This window comes from Triturus cristatus, chromosome 3_2 (assembly GCF_964204655.1).
Source record: "Triturus cristatus chromosome 3_2, aTriCri1.1, whole genome shotgun sequence".
Classification (NCBI taxonomy): Eukaryota; Metazoa; Chordata; class Amphibia; order Caudata; family Salamandridae; genus Triturus; species Triturus cristatus.
In genome coordinates, this window is record NC_140584.1 from 990,702,649 (window position 1) to 990,724,399 (window position 21,751).

The 21,751-nt window shown below is 43.7% G+C and overlaps 1 protein-coding gene across 1 annotated transcript in view; it reads right to left on the minus strand.

Moving 5' to 3' along the window:
* Positions 1-21,751, minus strand: part of LOC146858950 (ras GTPase-activating protein 4-like) — a 436,965-nt gene that overhangs the window by 231,772 nt on the left and 183,442 nt on the right. The window contains exons 4-5 of the mRNA XM_085649601.1: positions 21,140-21,201; positions 6,419-6,548 (exon numbers count right to left, since the gene is read on the minus strand). Coding sequence (XP_085505727.1) covers positions 6,419-6,548; positions 21,140-21,201 — 192 coding nt within the window. The remainder of the gene's footprint in view (positions 1-6,418; positions 6,549-21,139; positions 21,202-21,751) is intronic.

Below are 21,751 nucleotides of genomic sequence, written 5' to 3' on the forward strand. Positions count from 1 at the left end.
GTCTATCAATGCTTTGAGTGGGTGGGGCTATATAAACTATTGATGTAATGGCCCAACCAGATTGATAAAGGCGTCCAGTAAGCCGAAACGCGTCTCTCTGTTACCTCTGAGATTGAGGGTGACCTAATCCAATAACTATCCAATAACTATCTACTGGCGGTCGCCAGTAGATAGTTATAGTTAGGACCGTGTTTCCATAGGAAATCTCAAAATTCTATTTTGAATAACTTTGGCGCCGCTTGACGAATCCTCGCGTAATTTTCAAAACTAATGGGGCGCTCCGTTCAGCTCCTACCCTGAAAGTTTCGGGGTGATTCGTCAAGCGGGGGCGGAGAAAAAAGGGGGGTCCCAAAACGCGTTTTCCCCATGCATTTTTCCATAGGACCTTTAGACACAGCTACAGCCCGAACGGCTGAACACAATTACTTGAAATTTGGCAGAGAGGTAGCCATAAGGTCAAGGAAGTGCCTTTCGCAGGTCTGGTGTAAATCTGTTCAGTATTTCCTGAGAAATTAGCATTTAAAAGCATATCAATATCTATACGCGCGCACCGTGCGCGCTGGGTGCGCGCACCCTGCCGTGCGCGAGCGCAGTTCTGATTGGTTGTTAGTTGTCGGTAAACATTCGAATCGGTCGAAACCAGGAAGTGTCGGCCGCCATTTTGTCTCTCGCAGTCTGAGGGGGTGAAAATCAAAGATGGAGAACGTGAAAATGGGGCGCACTGCGAACCGAGTGCCCACAGAGCGTGCACGGTGCGCGAAGTGCACCGTGCGCGCACGGTTCGCAGTGCGCGCTGGGTGCGGGCACCCCGCGATTTAAAAAAAATGTTTTTTTTTCCCTTGGGGGACGGTGTAAAACCTGAAAAAAAAATAGAAAAAATAAAAACATAACTTTGCATTTAAAAAACCGTACAAATTCACTTAAAAAACCATAGGTTTCACACACGTTATAGTTAGGAATTAGCCTTTAAATAACCTTGCAAATTCACTTAAAAAACCATAGGTTTCACACAGGTTATAGTTAGGTGGACATTTCACTCGTAAAAAAACAATGAAATTCCCCCGTTATAGTTAGTGCAGGCAACTATAACTCACGCGACCGCAATCCTCTGCTGATGACGTCAGATATTACATCACTGATGACATATGTGTCTTTCTGAAAAATAAATATTTGTAATATATGTATAGCTAAAGATTAATGGAAGAAGACATGGGTAAATAAGTGTCTAAATACAGTGATGTAATATCTGACGTCATCAGCAGAGGATTGCGGTCGCGTGAGTTATAGTTGCCTGCACTAACTATAACGGGGGAATTTCATTGGTTTTTTACGAGTGAAATGTCCACCTAACTATAACCTGTGTGAAACCTATGGTTTTTTAAGTGAATATATATATAAGAAGGTCGCCCCACGTGAAGATGCCACTACGAAGAGTTAAATGCCTTTATTTGAGATTTACAGCACCACAGGTCAAAGTCCCACTCTTCATGATCCGAGGCCCAACGCGTTTCGAACAGCTGGTGTTCTTGATCACGGGCAAATACACAGGGAGTGTCAGTCATGATGAGGAACACCCTTATAAGCAATTGAGGACCCGCCTTTGTGAGCGTATGCTACTGATCATGAAGAGTGGGACTTTTATCTGTGGTGCTGTAAATCTCAAATAAAGGCATTTAACTCTTTGTAGTGGCATCTTTACGTGGGGCGACCTTCTTCTTTAGCTTATTTCATGCTGAGAGTAGTAATCCTGCCAACCTCAAATGGAGTATCCCATATGGAGAAGTACTCTGCGTCACATGGAATTGTAGGGATCACAATACTTTTTTGAAAGAACAGGAGATATTTGCTAATCATTTTAAAGACGGAGGGTATCCTGAATGGGTCTTACAATCAGCCATATCCAAAGATGAATCGAAAGAGAGAAAAAAGCTAATTCTCACTTCCCCCAAGACACAAAGTAGAGGTGAATGCAAAGATTCATTGCCACAAACAACATGCAACCTATAAAAATCAGGAAACTTATGAAGAAACATTAGCATATTTTGTTATCAAACCACATCAACTATTGGATTTTTTATAAGTCACAAAATCAAAGCATGTCTAAATATAGACACAATATAAATAATTACAAGGTAACTTATATGACCAATCCTGTGCTGATGAGAGAGCACCTTAACTGTCACTCTGATTATGCTATATATATTTCTTGATTTGCCCCAATAAACTGGGTAATACCATGTATCAGGCCAAAATGAGGGTACAAGAACATCTCAGCAGTAACTAACAAGAATTTCTCTTATCCAGTGGCCAGACACTTTCACAACAAAAACACTGCCAACTTACTCAGATTTTTTTTGGTAGACCGAATCAGACCCTTTATCAGAGGGGGTGGTAAAGAACTTACATTTAAAATGGCTACATTATCGAACTAGAAACTAAGTCCCTCATGGTTTGAATCAGGAAGAAGAAATGAGTATCCATCTAGGCACTGACTAATTAATTATCATACTGCTGCCTATATTAGTCTGTTTTCTGCATGTTATATATTTTGGTTTATATTAGAGTTCTTCTGTATTGTAATCATGTATCACTTTTAATGTTATGTCATGCTATGTTATAAAATGTATAAAGCGCGCGTCTAACCTGGGGTGTCTAAGGGCTATTAACAGATGGCTGTAGACACTCTGATCTTCACTTTCTGAGTTTTGGTGGATTTGACCATTGGTTTCTATCAACTTTTGGTAATTAGCCCTTGTGTTTTTGGCATTTGACCTAATGCTTACCTTGGTACAGCAGTTGTACTTCTGTAATTTCCTCGTGTAATTTCCATAGCGATTTTTGAATATAACTACATTCAAAAACAGCTGAACAGAATTGCCCCAAATTTAGCAGAAAGCTAGATACAAACCCAGAAATTGTGCTTTTTTTGATTTAGTGTAAATCTGTTTGGCACTTGTTGAGAAATTAAGGGATGGTTTGCAGGATTCCCTTTGCAATACAATTGGCCGAGGGTTGATTTTACCCGTTGTTCTTCTATTTAATCACGTACATCCAGTGCTCATCAACCCAGAACACTCCGGAAACATTTGCGTGGGAGTGCTTAAACTGAGCTATTGGCTGCCAGAGGTGGCCACCAGCACTCATTCTTGGGGACCAGCACATATTTTTCTGCATCAGACATTTCCCCAGAGCAAGAGATGGAATAACACACAAAGCAGAAAACCGATGACGAGAAAGATGGAAACATTGGCACAAAGGGAGAAAGCAGAAACCTCCAAGAGTGAGAAAAGGGGCTTAGAGGGCCTAGCAGTGGAGTAAAGAGGCATGAAGTGGATTTAAGACTACCAGCCTTGGTATTCAGCACGCCAACATTTAAATGCACTGGCTGCACTGGGGATAGGGTAACACTGGAGTAACACAATGAACAGAAGTACATTCCACCCTGTCCAATCAAGAAAGAGCAGAAGAAGACAAAAAGACTTGGAATAAAAACGATACCAAGGAACCAGTGGATAAAATGATGAGTAGTTTAAAAAAATCCAAGGGATGGAAATTTTACTACTAAATTGGACTGTACAGTTTATTTTAGGACAGACACACCACTGACAATCTAAATACTGGAGAAAGGTTGTAGGCTTGTCCTTTTTAATGATCCCACAATTATCCTATGTGTCCATAAGGTATGAGAAATGCACGAAGAATGTTTACATGCATAGGACAAAGGCTCAACAGCATCAGCATCATCAAAAAGGAAGTTGTGTGATCACTGTGAGTCATTGACGAATCCCCATCTGAGTAGCAATGCAGGAACAACATGTTGTCCAACTCTGTGCCTGGTGAACCCCTTAATGTGTATGCTGTGCGCAGATCGGGACAGTGAGCTGTTTCACAACAAATACCCTGTCATCAGCGAAAAAGCAATCCTATTCCTGCACTGGGTGCAGAGCATTAGTGAAAGGAAGACCGACTGTTTCAAGCTGCATGTCACTGGAGGTGGCAAGCCATCATCTATTTAAAAAAGGAGAGCAGAGACCCAGGGGGTGGGGTGGGGGATTGCGGATGAAGTGGTTACCGCACCTGCCTGGCAGGAGGATTTCTGGGGGTTCCCTGGGGTCTACACCCTTCCACAAAGCCACCTCTATGTGGCTTACTGTCAGTGCACCTTCCGACAGCCTCTTTACATCTGTGCCTATACCTATAACATAATAGTGCTCCCAGAGGAATCATTCTTGTACATCAATTAAATGGTCACAAAGTGATCCTATTATATATCATCTGATAATAAGTCATAAAATCAAACATTGACATATAAGTAAGAGTATATTATTCTTTAACTCAATCAATATTTTTAATCATGTAAGTTGTACATACATTTGGTACAAAGCACATTATATGCATCAAAACACATCCCAGCAACTCATCACAGCATCCCAGCAACTCACCAGGCCCTGATGAGTTGCTGGGATACTCTGATAAGGAGTACATATGGATTGACCTGTGTTGAACTCTGACTCTTGTGCTAGATTGGGCATCCTTAGCGGAGCAAGTACTTGCAGGATTCATTTCTTCTCAACGCTGAGTCCTGAGGATGGTCCTATTTGGCCACTTGAGACCAAAGCATCGATAATCTCTCCTTATTACCATTATTAGTTACACCTTATGTTGTGCTAAATTCAATCTGATTTTTTGAATGTTAAAGATTTACAAAGAGGATTGACTGCGCTTCCCTAGATCCCTGTAATGAACTTATACTAGTGAGATTGAGGGATCTTGTGGGAGTGCCAGTGTTAATATATGAACATATGTATGAACTGTTTTGTATTTTGATGCATATAATGTGGTTTGAACCAAATGTATGTACAACCTATATGATGAAATATTGTTTGAGTTAAAGCATAATATATTATTTCTTATATCAATACGTCTATGTTTGATTTTATGAGTTATTATCAGATGGTATATAATAGGATCATTTTGTGACCATTTAATTGGTGAACATTGTAGACACGATTCCTCTGGCAACATGTTTGTGAATAGACTACAGTACCCAGTTCCTTGGGGAAGATTGGGTTGCCCTGTTATGCAACTATCTCTATAACATGGCACCTGGTGCAAATGCAAAAGATTCCTACGTTTGCATAGGGCCGCACCCTCTAATGACGCTACCTTGAGATATTGCCTGTGGACATTTAGTGCCAGTGAAAGCCATTTTTCCAAATAGTCTAAGCTAGCATCCACAGCACATTCTATAATACCGAATTGCCCCGGGACACAAAAACCAGGTGCAAAACTCTGTTGTGCCCCAAGGATGCTATCTATAATACAGCCCCTGGATTGCTGTGGACAGTTTGGAAACCACATCACCAAATATAAAACAAAATATTACAGACAATCTAGAGTGATATAGCACACCTTGGGAACAATTCACATTTGTCAGGCGTACCACTGCTTAATTCTATGTCCATGTTATCATGGGCATAATAAACACACTAGAAGCAAGTGGAGGTCATGTAGGAATGTTAGGTGTGTCAATGCTGCAAATGCTGGAAAGTTAAACTTTGTTTTTAATTGGTACTGACCTGCAGGAGCCCGTCCTACTCTTTAGTGGCAGCCTTCTTCCACTACGATTGCCAAATAAAAAAAAGGGTTCCTTCTGCCATGTGGGCCCTGCCCTTCCCCAGCAGAATTACATTAAAAAGAAAAAGTTGACCAAAGTCATCGTGATGAGTGCATAGAAGTGCATCCTTAGGGTAACACGGATGGGCAATCTTTGATTATCACAGGTAGAGAGATAGGTGTACCATCCCACAGCCTCCAAACAATTCACCAAAAAACCACAAAAAGGTGTGATGGTAGAGACTGTATTTCCAAACTAGGGCTCGCAGTCAATGAATCATGTGGGTCAGGTACACCTAGTTGCTTTTGCTCTTTAGGGCCCAACCGATCTAGACGCGCCAGTACAGACTGGAGGAAGCCTCATCCAGCAAAAGCAACTAGGTGTACCCGAATTATATCATTGATTGACTGCGAGCCCTAATTTGGCCATATAGTCACTACCATAACACCTCTTTGGGGTCTTGATTACAATCTTCGGCCCATCCCAACATCCATTACCTACCCAAATGGGCACAAAATCTGAGAGGCCCATCATAAAAATGTCTTCGATAATAGGTACCCTGTCAATTAGACACCAAGATAACTAATGTTGTTTGTGTCCACCACCTGCACAAGAACCCCAGCATCTTTACAGGTGACTGAAGAAGCAAGCGTGTGCACCTTATCAACTGTTGATGATGGGGTAAGCTTGCAGCAGAGTAGACAATTCTTGGGTGGACCACCTGGCAGTTAACTGTACCCTGTATACCACTACCTATAGCCATGAAGCGCCCGTGCAATCTCCCCCACAACGATTCCTTACCGTGCTTCAAACACATGGCACCGTAACCTCCTTGATAAGTCAGTCTGGACAATTTCCATCTGCAGGTGGATTTCTCCTTGCACCTCCTCGTCGGGATCAATTTCTGCCAAATTCAGCCAACCACTGAAACCTGGACAGATGAAGAGAGAGGCTCGATTAGACCTCACCGGCCCGAGCAAAGGAGGATGATGGGTCAGTTATCACCCTCTTCATGGTGATATAGGGTGCAGTACCTAACTTGGGTTACAGTTTTATACCTGAGATAAAGTACCCCCTGCTGTACGGTATAAGGATATTGTAAGTCACCAAAGAGTTCCATGACCACATAGAGGAACAAGGCCAAAGGCTGAATTCCTTTATATGGTCATGGAACTCTGAGAATACATGGAATATCTTTTTAATATACAGTAGTGAGCACTTAATTCCTTAAAATACATGCTCACACCATCATCTTTCTCACAAACTGTTTAAATCCTTGGTGTTTTGCTCTTTCAAGTAAAAGATTGCATACAGTTGCAGAAGGGAAGAATGCAAGAAGAACCGTAGTGTGAAATTAAACACACAAAAAGCATTTAGTAACTAGTTAAAAAAAAAAAAAGATTAGTTAGAGTCAGTTTAACATAAGTCAGAATAAATAAATGTTGTAGCTTCGAAAGTGTAGAAATACGCGATGGTATCTTTCCTGTATTGAGCTATAGTGTGCCAAAAATAAACATGTTGTAATAAATATCGTTTCGGCTGATCACTGTGCATGTTAGAAACAAGAATCAGAAGAGTGAAAAGCCAGCCTTAGATTGTTTAAACTGCAGCTGTAATTGTGCTCTGTGATCTTCCTTCCACCTTGACTTCTGGCTTCACAACTCAGCTGAAATAAATGATTACAGTTAAGCAGCTACATTTCCTTATTGCGGGTGAATGGAGATGTCACAACTAGACTGCAACAATGAAATTAGAAATGGGCTTTATACAGGGATTGCAGGCTCCCATGTATGCAGGCTCCAGTAACATTTTCCGATAAATGCAAACTGAAAAGTGAGAAGCAGAATGGTATGGAAACAACACTTGTAGCTGTGCAGTATAGAGTATAGCATAGAGAGTATGCTTTTGGATGGAGAATTTGCCTTTTACAATGTTTGTTTTATGAACAATAGGTCATAACATTTCCGTGGGTTTCAATCAGTAGCTTCATCTGTAAACCCTGCAGCGTTATCAGAATACTGTTCATTCCTGTATTTACATATCCACAGTTAGCTTTACAGCATTCTCCCTCTCCTCCTCCAGTAGGAGCAAACAGGCTCATACATTTACTGGAACCACTCAACTGCGATAAATGTCGGATTTTCTTAAGCACCAGATCAAGCTGAAATATAGGTGTCCTATTTTTGGTCCTCAGGCAGGCTGAAAACAAGCTGCAAGGAAAGAGGGCGTTCAGCACAGAATGAGGTTTAATTGCCGCTCATCATTTCTGCAGGTCATGGGAATATTTCTATGTCCATGTGTCCTGTTCTTGTTGAACGTCACATAATTTATTGTGAGGGTATAAGAAGTTACTATTTGTACCAATTTCAATTTTTCTTCGCAGTTGTTAAACATGTGACTGAATTATTTCATTTGTTGCCATGTAAGTAGTGAAGAAGCCCTAGAGGTTAAAGGTCATGCATAATTTGATGAGAGCCATTAAGTCTAAATCTTCTATATGTACCCTGTAGACCCATTGCAGCGTTGGCTTAGGGGAGGAGAGGGAGGCTGCCTGCTTCCTGTTCCTGTAGGAGTAGGAGCAGGTGCCGGGAAAACGCGGGACCCGGTCTTCGGACAGAGTTTTTTATTTATTATTAAATTAACCACCCCCTCCCTGGACGACCCCCTGTGCCCCCTCATGATTAATGCCAGCTGCAACTAGAGGTATTATGTAGAGAGAGAGTGGGTGGTGGAGGTATGTTAAGTAAGGTTGGGGTCCTGAGTGTCAGTCCTGGCTTATTGTTACCACAGTGAGAGACAAATAGCAAGACATGTGGTATGGTAATCCCTAGGAAAGGGAGCACAGGAGCTGTGAATTGTAATGTATGGGGTAGACAGTGAGGTCATGGGGGAAGCACATAACCTTTCCCTTAGGCACGAAAGGACAAGAGGAGGTTGGCCCAGCCTAATGATTAGGGATATTTGCGCTGGAGCAATGTACTCTCAGCTTCTGCCCAGGAGAGCACGGTACGGTGTCAAGCGCTGTTAGCGGTGGTGTGGTTGATGCTTTCCTTTAGCATGTTATAGAACTCAGCGTTAGCAGAAGGGCTAGGTCTAAAACCTGGGAGGTGGCTTTGTCTTAGTGTGTGGAAATAGGCCAATTGCACATGCCTCCCATCTATGAAGATCACTGCGTCCCGAGAGCCGGTGTAACTGATCAACCACTGATGTCTAGAACCCATGTAGCAGTGCTTAATTGGAGCTGGTGGTTTCCGGTGCTCAGCACCGGCACTTAATTGTCAACACCGGCACTTTTGACGGACAGCCACATGGTGGTGCTGTTTGCCTAATTGTGTGATGAAGACACCAACAGTTGTATAATAATTCTAAATGCATTAAAAACGGCTTATACCTGCCACTTAAAGCATAAAAGCAATAGATTGGGCAGCAGGTGTTAGTAATTTTCAATGTATAAAAAGTCTAAATTATGTTTAGCTGCGCTGACATTGGCTATGGGTTGTGCAAGCTACAGTGGTCTTCTGACAAGGGCTCTGGCACTTATGTTTATACACATTAAGTACTGCCTTGTAGAGTGGGGGATATTCAGAACATATATCATATGTCAGCAACAGGGGCACCTGGAGTCCACCCCCAGGAAGAAGGAGTTGGTGTTCTTGTCATGGATTTTACCATCTCCATGACCAGGGGTCGCAAAGGTACTTCCAGGTATCGCAGGAAGCAGGCCAGGGGTCGCAGCTTCGACCTCTAACCCTAAATGACCTCCATGGTCATTAGTGGGGGCGGGGGGAATGTAAGTTCATACAAATGGTGGTGGGATTAGTAGACGAACTAGAGAAGCCATGGTTTTGCTAGGTTGCAGGTTGTGACTTTCAGGTTCTGATCTTTGAGATTAGGTGTGGACAGCTGCGGCACATGCTTGTAAGAGTAGTGGGGCCGGGTGGGGGGGGGGATTTCGACAGACCACGACGAGGGAAAATTATTTACTTTTCCCTCGTTGTAGTCGGTTGAATCCCCCCCAACCCGGCACCACCACCCCAATGCACTTACCTGCATGAGCCGCTGCTGGGTGTGGACAATTTGCAAAAATACTTTAATATTTTAAAAGACATTAAGGCAAACAAGGGAAAGGAGAGGCAAAAATAAGAATTTTTAAGTATAGGTCATAAGTTTCATGAAGGGTTTATAAAACAGGCCAGCGGCGGTTTACTTCAGTGGGCGGGGGGCTGCGTGGAAAACACTGTAGCTGCAAAACCGGCCCCCGGTAACAAAAACGGCCTTCCAGGGGTCTAAAACTGCGAGCCCACCCTGGCGGCCCACCCGGGAAACACCCGGTGTCCATTGCGGTCAGTCAGGCCCTGCTTACCATTTTAAAACAAATGCAGAAGCCTGCCCCAGTCTTGTTGCCTGCCTGCCTGTGACGCTCTGAGTCAGACACGGGCGTCCGGCAGGCAGGTTTCTTGTGAAGTTGTGACACATGTGCTTAGCGCATGTGTCACATTAAAGTTTCGTGAACCTGGCTGACATGGTGCCACCCTGTTAGTCACTGTTTTGGGCTGTTACGGGGCCCGCCCACAAATGATGCCAGGCAGCGTCATAGGGCAGGTACAGTGTAAACCCTGTACCTCCCGAGGCTGCATTGTTTGAAGCTGGCAATGACCACCTCTTCACAAGTCACCAATGCCCTGCAGTGTGCGCAATAGCAAGCCAAGGCCCACCGGGCTATGGAATGCTGACTCAGCAGGGATAATGCCAGAGACATTTTAGGGCATGGGTAAAATAGGCTCTGGCCCAGGGCCCCAATCTTTCAGGGGGGGTGCTGATAGAGCCGGCTCTATTCTGCAGAGTCTAGCCCTTATTACCATGAATTCTTAAACAGATTGTTTTACATTCTGTTTTCCTTTATTTTCAGTGTGGGTGTAGCGTCTATTACAGACATGTTGCAAATGAGAAATGGGAGAATGTCATAGAAATTATTTGCCGCAATATTAGTGAGCTGCTGTTGTGTTACAATATTGAAAACAAATGCCACTGTCCCAGAGTATTAGATGTAAACTCATTTAGAATTTGGATAAGTGTGCCTGTGCATGAACAAGCAGAAATTGGATCATAAATTCTAAGCTGTCCTGAAGAGGGGCCCCCAAAATATGTTTGGCCCAGGGCCCCCAAAATCCTTTAAGGTGTCCCTGGAAAATGCACTAGAAAGACGTCAGGTACGAGCTTGGCTGTTTTCCCCTGCTGCGACAGACCCCACTCGCTGCTTCACGCAGAAGCAGGATATTTCTTTCATACCAGGATTTTTTTTTTTAAAGATCAAAATGAATAATTTTGAGGTTACACACTGACTTACTTAGGGTCGGGTTCAAGGAGCAGAGGGACTGGGAGATGAATTTCTCAGCGTTTGTCACAAATGCTTGCGAAAGTCACTTCTTGCTTTCTCAAATATGCTCGCTCATTTTTCAAAACTTTCTCGGGGGGTAAACTCCCCCGGGGGGCGAACGCCCCTGATATCTCCTTGTGAGGTTCAGGCTCACTCGCTAAGTTCCCTCGACACCGGGTACTCATCTAAAACGTGTACACTCACCACTTTCAAAAGTCACCAGCCGCCATTGAAATAGGCGGTCTTTTTCATCAATCTAACTCTGGAGTCTCTGCGTTCTTTGCATTTCTAAGTCATTGGATTGTAGTTATGTTTATGGTTCTCTCACTACCCCATTGCACGTCGCTCATAATATCCAGCAAGGCGTCTATACATTCGCACTTTGGGCCTCTGGGCTATATCCAATGACAGTCAGATAAATAATGCAGGGTTTTCCACGCTCTCTGATGTTGTTTTCAACATTGAATCCATATGATTGGATGTATGCAGCCTGAGCAGGGCCGTGGCACAGAGAAGCTACATGCAGAGGTTGCGGCTGCTGTGAGAGGAACCCTGCTGCTAACCTTCCTCCTCGCCTTCAGGAGCAGATGCACTCTGTGAATGGGACAGTCCTAGTCAATCCTGTACAGACAGACTGTAGCCCACTCCAACCCCCTGTCTAGGAGGGGCTGATGGCAAAAGCCTTCATGTTTCTCAATCAATGCAAGTCCTTCTTCCAAGGGAAAGCAGATACATTATTACCAGTGGCCCCACTGCTTTCAAGCAATGCGAGAAGAGAAAACATAAAAAGATAATAACTTTCAATTATTATCATTTTATGTGTTTTGTGCTGCTTTGCGGGCAGGCGAGTGGGCGGGGCGGTTCTGCTCCCGGAGCAGAGCAGGAGAGGAGTGGTTTGCCCACGCCTAAGTGTGCAATGAATGTTTGGTCGACCCTCTCGGGCCACCCAAACCAGTCATGCGCACTTTCCCCTTCTCCATGCAGGCTGCATTACAGCCGGCATGGAGAACATGCCCAGGCCCCAATTCCCTGGTTGAGCGACAAACCAGGACGCTTAAAACCAATCACAACGCTGCATTGCAGCGTTGTGATTGGTCTGGGGAGCCTGATTGCGACCCCCGAGTCCGCCACCCGCGAGCCATGCCGGCCGCCACTGATTATTACCCCGATCAATCCTGTCAGGGTTCAGTACATACCATCGATCAGATTTTTGGCAGCAAACTTTGCCTCAATACGGAAGACAGTGTTCATATCCACCTGTTGTAGGCCCAATATTAACAATAATATTCTTTAGTCTTTCCTCATTCTTCTCTTCCACAAAAATGTCCAACTTCTCATAATTATATATTCATTATCATTTCTTCTTCTTCATATTCTTTTATGATACATTTTCTCCTACTTTACCCGTTTATTTCTTCTCTTTCTTCTTCCTATTTAATCGACAACATGCTTAACTTGTCTTACAGGTTGCCCTACTACATACTGTATTTATGTTTATTGAACTTATATATTTTTTCTGTATTTATATTGACTTCGTATTCCTAATTTTAGGTCATTGTTTGTGATCTATCTATGTAGAATAATGGTTGCATTTTTCAAATACAAAAAATTCCCAGGCAATGATTGTATATTTATGGCTCCCTGTTTTCCCTTTTTACTGATTTTTACAGATAAATACAGACAGAAAAATCATTTATTTTCTTGTCTGTACTTATTTTTAAATGTGGATAAAAATGGAAATGGGGTTGCTTTTTGAGTGATTCTAAACACTGACTGTCAGGCCAATAGCTGCAATAAATAAGGGGGTTAAAAAAAATAAAATTTAGTAAAGAGGCTTAAACAGCAGCAGATATGCACAACGTTGATACTGAAATGTGCATATTTTCATGTAAGTGCATTGATCTTCTGCAGGTGTTCACATCACTAACACCTGGCTGACATTAAAGCACGAGTGCATATTTATTAGTTTAATAAATGTGGAAATATACTAATGTCAGAGTAATTTTTCACAAAACCCAAAATAAATATGGATAAATACAGATAAAAGTAGCAAAAAATAAATATGGATAAATACAGACAGATATGTCAAAAAACATAAATACCATAAAACCGGGAGCCCTAATTATATTGTATGTTAACAATAATATATTACTTTACACCCGAGTGTGGAGTACTGAAGCACATTTTTGAATAGGTATGAGACACTGTGATAACACTTGCAGTTGGATGAACAAAAGTTTCAGTTCAATCTATGTTAGTACCATTTAGCATTTGGACCCACCCATAGCCTTAGCCTTTCTCCCCACACAGCCTCTTTAAAACAGCAGTGCCATCTGGGCAGTGGCAGCTCCTCGACTTTGGTGGAGGAGCGCCACCCCACTGCTTTCCTGCAGTGTAAGAAGCACAAACATAAATGATAATAACCTTCAGCTATTACCATTTTATGTTTTTTTGGCAGGTGGGCGGGGCTCCTCAGCTAACGGAGCAGGGGAGTGGTTTGCCAACTCCTAAGTGTACAGTGACAGTTTGGTTGGCCCTCTCAGGCCGCCCAAACCAGTCATGCACACTTTCCCCTTTCTCCATGCAGGCTGCATTACAGCCTGCATGGAGAACATGCCTACCCCTCCAGCACCTGACTGAGAGCTGTGTCACGGCGCTTAGACCAATTCTAAACACTGCATTGCAACGTTGTGATTGGCTTAGAGGAGGGAGCCTGGCTGCCTGCTTCCTGCTCCTGGAGTCGGAGACAAGAGAGCAGGCGCAAAGACTCGGGACTCGACTCGAACCTGACCTAGAGGAAAGATATTTTTTTTAAATTATGCTGCCTCCCAGGTGACCCCCCCAAACTCCTCTAGTCCGGCCCTACGAGCCATGCCGGCCGCAACTGCATCTGGCAGCCCTAGATGATGACGACTGGGTCAAGACTAAGATGTCCTGAGGTTGTTAGCCATATCAATGCATCCTCGCTTGTTCCAATTCAAATACTTTCATAGGATTTATTACTCTCCTGAATGCCTTTGGCGTATGGTCCGGACCCGTGACCCAGAGTGTCTATGCTGTGGTTCAACCCTGGATACCCTTTATCACACTATCTGGACATGTCCTGGGTAGAGGCATACTGGTCGGTAGTCAACAGGCACATGGTGTGGGTTGTTGGCATCCCTCTGGCGCATGACCCTAAAATTGTGTTATTGGGGATAGTGGACTCCGTGGCGGATTCTAGAGCAGTCCACTTCCTCCGCACAACGTCATATACGGTGGCCAAGAGAGATCTTGCTAGACTCTGGAGAGACGAGTAGGCCGCACCCATACAAGAGTGGATTCGAGGGATGGATTCACGTGCAGCACTTTAAAAATTGGTTTACAAGGCAAGGGGCGTCCAACAGAAATTCAACCGTATCTGGGTGTGTGGACTGAGAAGTTTGACTGTTGAAACTATGGTCATTAGTAGTTGTAATAAGCATTTCCGCTTTAGCAGCAGTGAAGGCTGTCATCTCCAATATTGTGCATGCCCCTATGCAGCCTATCTGTATTGCTTGATTTATTAACTGTGGGCCTCATGGCTTGAGCTCGATGTTTGTACTGATTTCAGTTTTAAAGGACCCAGTCAGTGAAAAATGTGTTCTCTTTAAATAGTCCCAAATTACAAACAATCACCAACAATAAGCAGCCTAGAATGTTGTTGTACTTGATGTCATCTGCCGAGGTTTTGAAACATATTGAGACATCAATCACCGGATAACCTCTTCAGACATCTCCCCTCAACGGAATCTTTCCATGCACCCTTGCTAAATAAGGCCATGCGTCCTCCAACTACATCTCCAAACGCTTGTTTGTCGTGGTTCAGCCTTCTTTGGTTGCCTCAGAGCATAAGTAGGATCACACTGACCCACTGCAGTTGTTCGAATGGACTGAGATGAGTCCCCCTTGCGCTTCCCCTTTTGGAAGCAAGAAAGATGGCACTCACTTGTTACATGTTCCAACCTTTAAATGACCAGCAATGAATTACAACACCTTTTATGAGGTATTGCTGAATACGTCAATAGGAATTTGGGACGTGCACAAACCACTGGTGCAGCATGATGTTAAATCGCTGTTGTGTGCCACGGAGGTATCACTCTCTTAACCCAAGGAGTGTAAATGGTCAAGAAAATACTCATGCGTTGGCTGCCAACAGACAACGTCCCTCTGGGCGCACCGTGGTGTTTGCGGAAGCGAAAGTAGGGTAGTGATGGAGGTTGAATCAAAAAAATTGATACTGTTCTTTAGTTTCAAAGTTTATTAACATAAACTTAATGGGAAATCCATCAGTTGTGAGTTGGGAACATCCAAAAGTGAATTATCTCGCTGTTTAAGCTTGATCCCCGCTCCTAAGAGTGATCCCAATGCATTTCGGGCACACTGGGCCCTTCATCAGGGGTATCTAAATGATAAAAAAGAGATACATATATGTAGCTAAGTGTTACAATGAGGGGTTAAGCCATATCGAAAAAAAACATTGTGAACAATGCTTAAATAGGTTAGCAAAAAAGAGAACCTGTACAAACGGTACGTCATAGCAATGAATCTAGAAATCATTAAAAAAGCCACAATCTAGTCTGTGCAAATGAAATCGCTGCGTCGTCACATAAGTGAAAATTCAGGAAGGTGAAAAATTTGTGAAATCATTGGATAAAAAGGATATACCGTGCTGTTTGCCGTTCGGATAAAGGAAAGCGTGATTGAAAAAGAACAAAACACATGTTGTGAGGGCTTTGGTACCTTGCCGGTGAAAGACAAGATTCGTTATACACCAGTGGCGGTCCGTCCATTGGGGGCGTTGGGGCGTTGCCCCCCCGCCCGCGCCTCGCGCCAGCAGCTTCCTCTGTGGGGGAGAACTGTCAGTCAGTATGACGTTGGACCGCCCACCCCCTTCAGAGTCTCAAGGGGGTGGGCGGTCTGGCGTCATGTTGACTGACAGGTAGCCAGCAGCACACAAGTGCGCATGAGTGGGTACGGAGGGCGATTTTTGCACCGTGCCCAGTCATGCGCACTAGTGTTTCCCGAGTCTGGCGCATGCCCATTAGGAGAGCGAGGTTGAGCCAAGGCTTAAACCTCGGTCTCCTAATGGGTAGGCGGGCGGAGCGTAAGCCTGCTCTAAGCCAATCTCGGTGCTGCTCCAGCACCAGGATTGGCTGAGAGGCGTCTTGCAAGCCAGCACTGATGGGCTGTTCGTTCCAGTGAGTGAGTTGGCGCCAGAAGTAACGTACCTGAGGCGGCGCGGACCCGGACCTGCTCAGGACAGGTAGGATTTTATTTAAAAACCCCCCCGCGCGACACCACCCCCCCCGCGCGACACCCTGCGCGACACCCCCCCTCCCCTGCGCGACACCCCCCCCACGACACTGGCGCTTGATGTCTACAGGTGTCTCCAAGATAAAACTAAGGATATTTGAAAGGGTTCAATGCCAGACAAATTGACTTTTTTGATTACATGCATGGCATAGTTACTTAAAGAGGTTTCATCCAAAGCTCATCCATTACTCTATGGTAGGCGACATTCACATTTTCCTTCCGCCCACTCCAGTATACATTAATGGGTAGTTACATTCAGTGCCAAGAGGTTTTATGGTAATGCGTGTGTTTTTCCCAACCCAAAAACGTTTCTACGTGTAGCAAATGATTGTTTGGATTGATCAGGGCCTGGGTTATTCTCAAACAAAAAAACAAGAATTGTAATTTTTTTAAAGCTAGTTGGTGCTTATGGAAGAAGATCTGGTAAGGTCACATTAGAAATAGGTAAACTTTTTACTAACAGATAAGTTCAATTTTGTTTTATGAATTAGTTACTGAGGACACAGAAACGAAGGCCAATTGCCTTAGGTAAAATCAATTAATTGAATGTACAATTTGAGAAGGGCATTTACAACTAACTATTTTGCTGCTTAATGATGTATACGATTGTCTTCACATCACGTTTATGTGCAAAAGGGTGAATGTTATATGTATGTGTTATTAATTTGTATACTTTTGGTAGTAGTAAAATAATTGTCGCTTTATATTCTATAATCCGATTTTAAGGAATAACCGGAATACATCCAATACATTTTTTGTGACCTGCACTGATTTTGACAGAATGTGAACCTCAGTTGAACACAGAATGCTAGAGGAGTGCAGCATTAATTGTCTCCAACAAGTGACTGATGGGCACCCAGGCATCTTTCTCTTTGTTAGGTCTCTGCCTCTGGTGAGGGTGTGCAGGGAAGGGGAATATAGATAACGAGATCGATGGGAGTCAGTTTATGACATGGACGGATGCCTAGAGCGGATAGGGTTCATGGAAAAGTGACCGGGACACAGTTGGGGTGGACATGATGGGAGTCAGTTCATGACATGGACGGATGCCTAGAGCGGATAGGGTTCATGGAAAAGTGACCGGGACACAGCTGGGGTGGACAGGACTGGACAGCACACCTTAGAAAAGCATAGCATGGAGAGAGCACTGGATGAGGAAAGCACAAGAGCCCATAATTAAAAAAAAAGCCCCATTATTTTGTAGTAATATCATGCACATTTCTTTAAAGCAGGATGGTAGAGTGCAGGAAGGGACAGCACAGGAAGGGTTGCAACGAGGTCAAGGTGGCTGGGAGCGATGGGGAGAAGCCCACAATGGGAGAGAGCACAGGCAGAGGCTGATAGCATCAGGGGAAGCAGCATAGGCTGTGGCATCAGCCCAGAACGGCAGAGACACGCAGTGTGTGAGACTGGAGCGCAGGATAGGACAGGACACAAGAGTGCAGCATGTGGAAGTGCAGAACAAGAAAAGGCAACTCATGAGAGCAGAGGAAGGAAACCCCCACCATGATGATCATGAGGATGAAGGTGTTGGGCCTCCAACTCCCGCAGTTGATGTGATTATTTCAAAAAGTTCTTTATCTAATGTGTTTTAGTCATTTTGAGACTTTTTACTTTGCTCTAAGTGCTCCAGTATGAGCCCACTGCAACCTGAAGTCCTAAAGAAACATTTGTTTTGTATAGATGAATATTTTGTCAGATAAGCAAATACATATTTATGATATTTGTGTTGTGCGTGGGTTTGTGTCTGTGGGTTCACACATACATATTTATTGTATGAGCAGAAACGTTACTGAATATATCTACATATGTTTTTGTCCACAAAGCACATGAATAACGGCGTCTTGTGTCACATGCTCTGTTCATTAGGAGACCTACTGCCGTTAGGTTAGTGGATGTTCTTTGCTTTTTAATGAATCCTGTCTGGTTCTTTGGCAGCCTTTTTGCCTCTGTCGCCCACTCCTGTAGATCTTGCATTAGTAACGTTGACAAAAATTAGAGGTCCACATTGAGAAGTGATATCAACCTGTAGTTACTAAGGGATTTGGCTAACCCGCTCTTGAAGATGCGATGGATCACTGAACCCCTCCAGCTTTCCAGTATGCTTTCCGTCACCAGTATTAGCTTGAAAATCAAATTCAAGAAACTAGTCCAGGTAGTGTCGCTGTGCAGTTCGTTTCTGGGTTCACCGGATCCTGTGTGCTTATGCTATGATTGAAATGATATTATTTTATTGTCCAATAAATGTGCCGCATGGCCTGTTAATCTTTTGCATCCTCCCCGTTCGATGAGATGTTGCGGTTTCTACATGTTTTTATATTTTTGAGAACCACAAATCTTTCCATTCAATATAAACGCATGTATGTAAGCCTATATAACCCTGTCCTGCTTAACTGTGTTCTGCTCACTGTCATTATTCTCTCAAAATTGTTGACACACTGACAGGCCTTGGGTGGACTGCTTGAAACTGCAAAGTAGATAACTATGCATCAGGGCTAATTATTTAACATTTCAGAGGTTTGGTGAGTTGAAAAAGCATCTTCTGGGTATATAGTTCCGCCACAGTGACTTTTGGTGCCTACATAGTGACCATCCAGGGCAGAGATTTTTTTGTTGTTGCAGTTTCTATCGCCCAATCTCGACACAAAGGTATGTATTGGAGCAATTTACATGAGCAACAGTTGAATTGCACAAGCACGTTCATGTTGTTTTATACCATGGCATGTGGGGATTAAGTGATTTGCCCAGACTCACAGGATGTTGAGCTGACACCGAGACTTTAGCCTGGTTCCCTGGATCCAAAGTTGGCAGCTCTGGACATAAACCACATCCTCTCCCTGTGGCGGCTCCTTCATTGGGGGTGTGGGGTTGTAAAACAAAATTTCTCGGGGTTTGAACCCCCCAAACTCCCCGTAGGTGGTTCAGGCTCGCATTCTCGCTCGCCGCAGTGAAGTACAACAATTGTTTTACACCCCACCACTTTCAAATGTCACCAGCCGCCACTGTTATACACGCCCTGGAGGTGCCGTAGGGTTAATTCAGTGAACGTGTTAGTTAAACGGAACATGCCTCTTGGACTAAATTCTGCAGTGAGGCCGATGCTGTGTGTGAAGTGAGCCCGTTAGTTCGTGAAAAACAGTGGAGAACGTGACAAATGGTGCCGTTTAACGCCATGAGATTCAAAAAATTACGAAAGGAACACAATTACGATTAGCTGATGACCGCCGGCATTAAGCCATGCAAGCAAAAATCAACATTAAAAGGACGCCTCATACCTGCTGCGTACGTTGGTGTCGGACAACGATTCAGTGTGGAGTTTGTTGTTGCTCCAAGCGGCACATACATATAAAAAGGGGACGTCCGTATTGCTGAATACGTCATCATCAAATTGTGAGAACCTGACGTAGCTACCATTGGTACAGCAGGTGCAGTGCACCAGGGCCCAGAACCCTTAGGGGCCTACTACCATTGCTGCATTATGCTACCCCAACAGCAGTCATAGGGCCCATTTTCCTACCTTGTTGCAGTGTCCATGGCGTCCTTTTGACATCACTGTATGGAAACATGTAATGTTTATGTTGTGATCTCCATTCTAATGTTGCCAAGTTGTACTATGTGCGTGCGCATGCGTGAGCATTTACATTTGGGCTACTGTGATCGCAGAATTTGCAGCAATTTTAAAGCCCATTTGTCACAGGAATTATTTTTTATTATTCTTTTTCCATTATTCACCAGAAAGGCATAATTCCCGGGAATTAAACATTTAAACTAAACAAAACCGTATTTTGCAGGTAACATAAGAAGAACTAAATGGCTAACACGTCTTATGGGGAGAATAAATGTTGGCTACTGGTGACATCTACAAACCTCTCAGCATCAGACTTCTGTGTTTCTTTCAACTAGAAAGACCGGGAGACCAACAGAGAGAGGATTTATAGGAAAGTCCACTATAGGAAGATGTTATTGTGTAAACTAGGCACCGGCATTCCGCCTCAATGTTGCCTCTGAAATGGATTTTAAATGAACCTCAGCTTGGGATGCCTGGGAACTTGGTTCACTTTTGAGGCCAGCATATACATTTACGAAAAAGGACAGGAAGGCCAGATACCTTCCCTGCTCCAAGGGTTGGCCAAAAGTATCTGATAAAGACTGGTGGAAGGAAACCCGCAGTTAGTCAGATGGCCGGCCAGAGGCACGGCTACACATATTCATACAAAGACAATGACGTCGCTGTCTTCCGCATGAGCAACATAGATCATGCAAACACAACAATTCTTCCCGAACCTCTGACAACTCACTTTAAATAGAACTCTGAGCTTGGCGCTAAAATTAGGTATGAGTCAACGTCACCTTCCAGTTTATCTGAATTTTACTGATGTTGTTGACTGATTCACAAAGATCATGTTTACAATATCAAACCCTCAAGAACAATTGCGGAAGCGTGGTCTCCCTCTGTCCCTTTAATTTGCACATTCGATGACGTCTACTCGTCACTCTTCAGCAAAATTTTAAAAAAATCAAACCATCCCACGTATTATCCACTCATCCATCTTTTGAAATTCCAAGGTCTTCAGAGCTTACCACAGAAATGACTCAAGGGGAAACCCTTATGGTTTGTTTTTTACTCACATGCATGGGCTTAATAAATCATACATTTTTCCAGAAAGCTACTTCCACAAGGAAGCGACTAATAGTGTCACCATGAGTGTTAGCTGGAAGTGTTGAAAGAATGCGCACCGGTTGATTTGTTTCCCGGAAACCTTGAGAGGTCTTCAAGTGGGCTGTACCCTCATCGAAAGCCTTAGACTTACCTTTAGTGTGCTCCGCCAGCAAGTCTCGCGAGAGGGTGACCTTTCCAATGACGTCATCGCGACTGAAAGACAAAGAAGGAAAGCATTAAATGTTAGTGCTTGTTTTGCAGACGATGAACTATTTGCGTGACACCTAATGTCTCATAACCTACGCTACTCCCCATGAGCCGAAAACTGTCTGTCCAAACACACTATTCGGTATCAACCACATCTACCTCACATACATGAAATGCTGTCTATCTTCTACCTAATAATTCACTCTTTGTGTGCACACTAACTGCTGTGTGAACAGCGCCAGTTATACTTTACTGCTTGTTTCATCTGTCCAAGCCTTCCTGCTCTACATACTGTTTATCACCAGCCTTTAGTTTTATTCACTGTTAGCCAGGCCGGGCATCAGGATTCTGGATCTAAAAGGGTTTAAGACGCCTGGGTGGGCCATGTCAACCCATGGATGAAGTGAGCAAAAATCAAAGAATTTTGGGAGATCTTCTGTTTAAACTCTGACCACGTGTCCATTATAGCTATAGCTAAGAAGTGAAAATAACACATCTTTAGTAATGCTGGATCTAGTTGGTGAGACCTTTGGCCCTTTTAAACTTTCCATCTGCA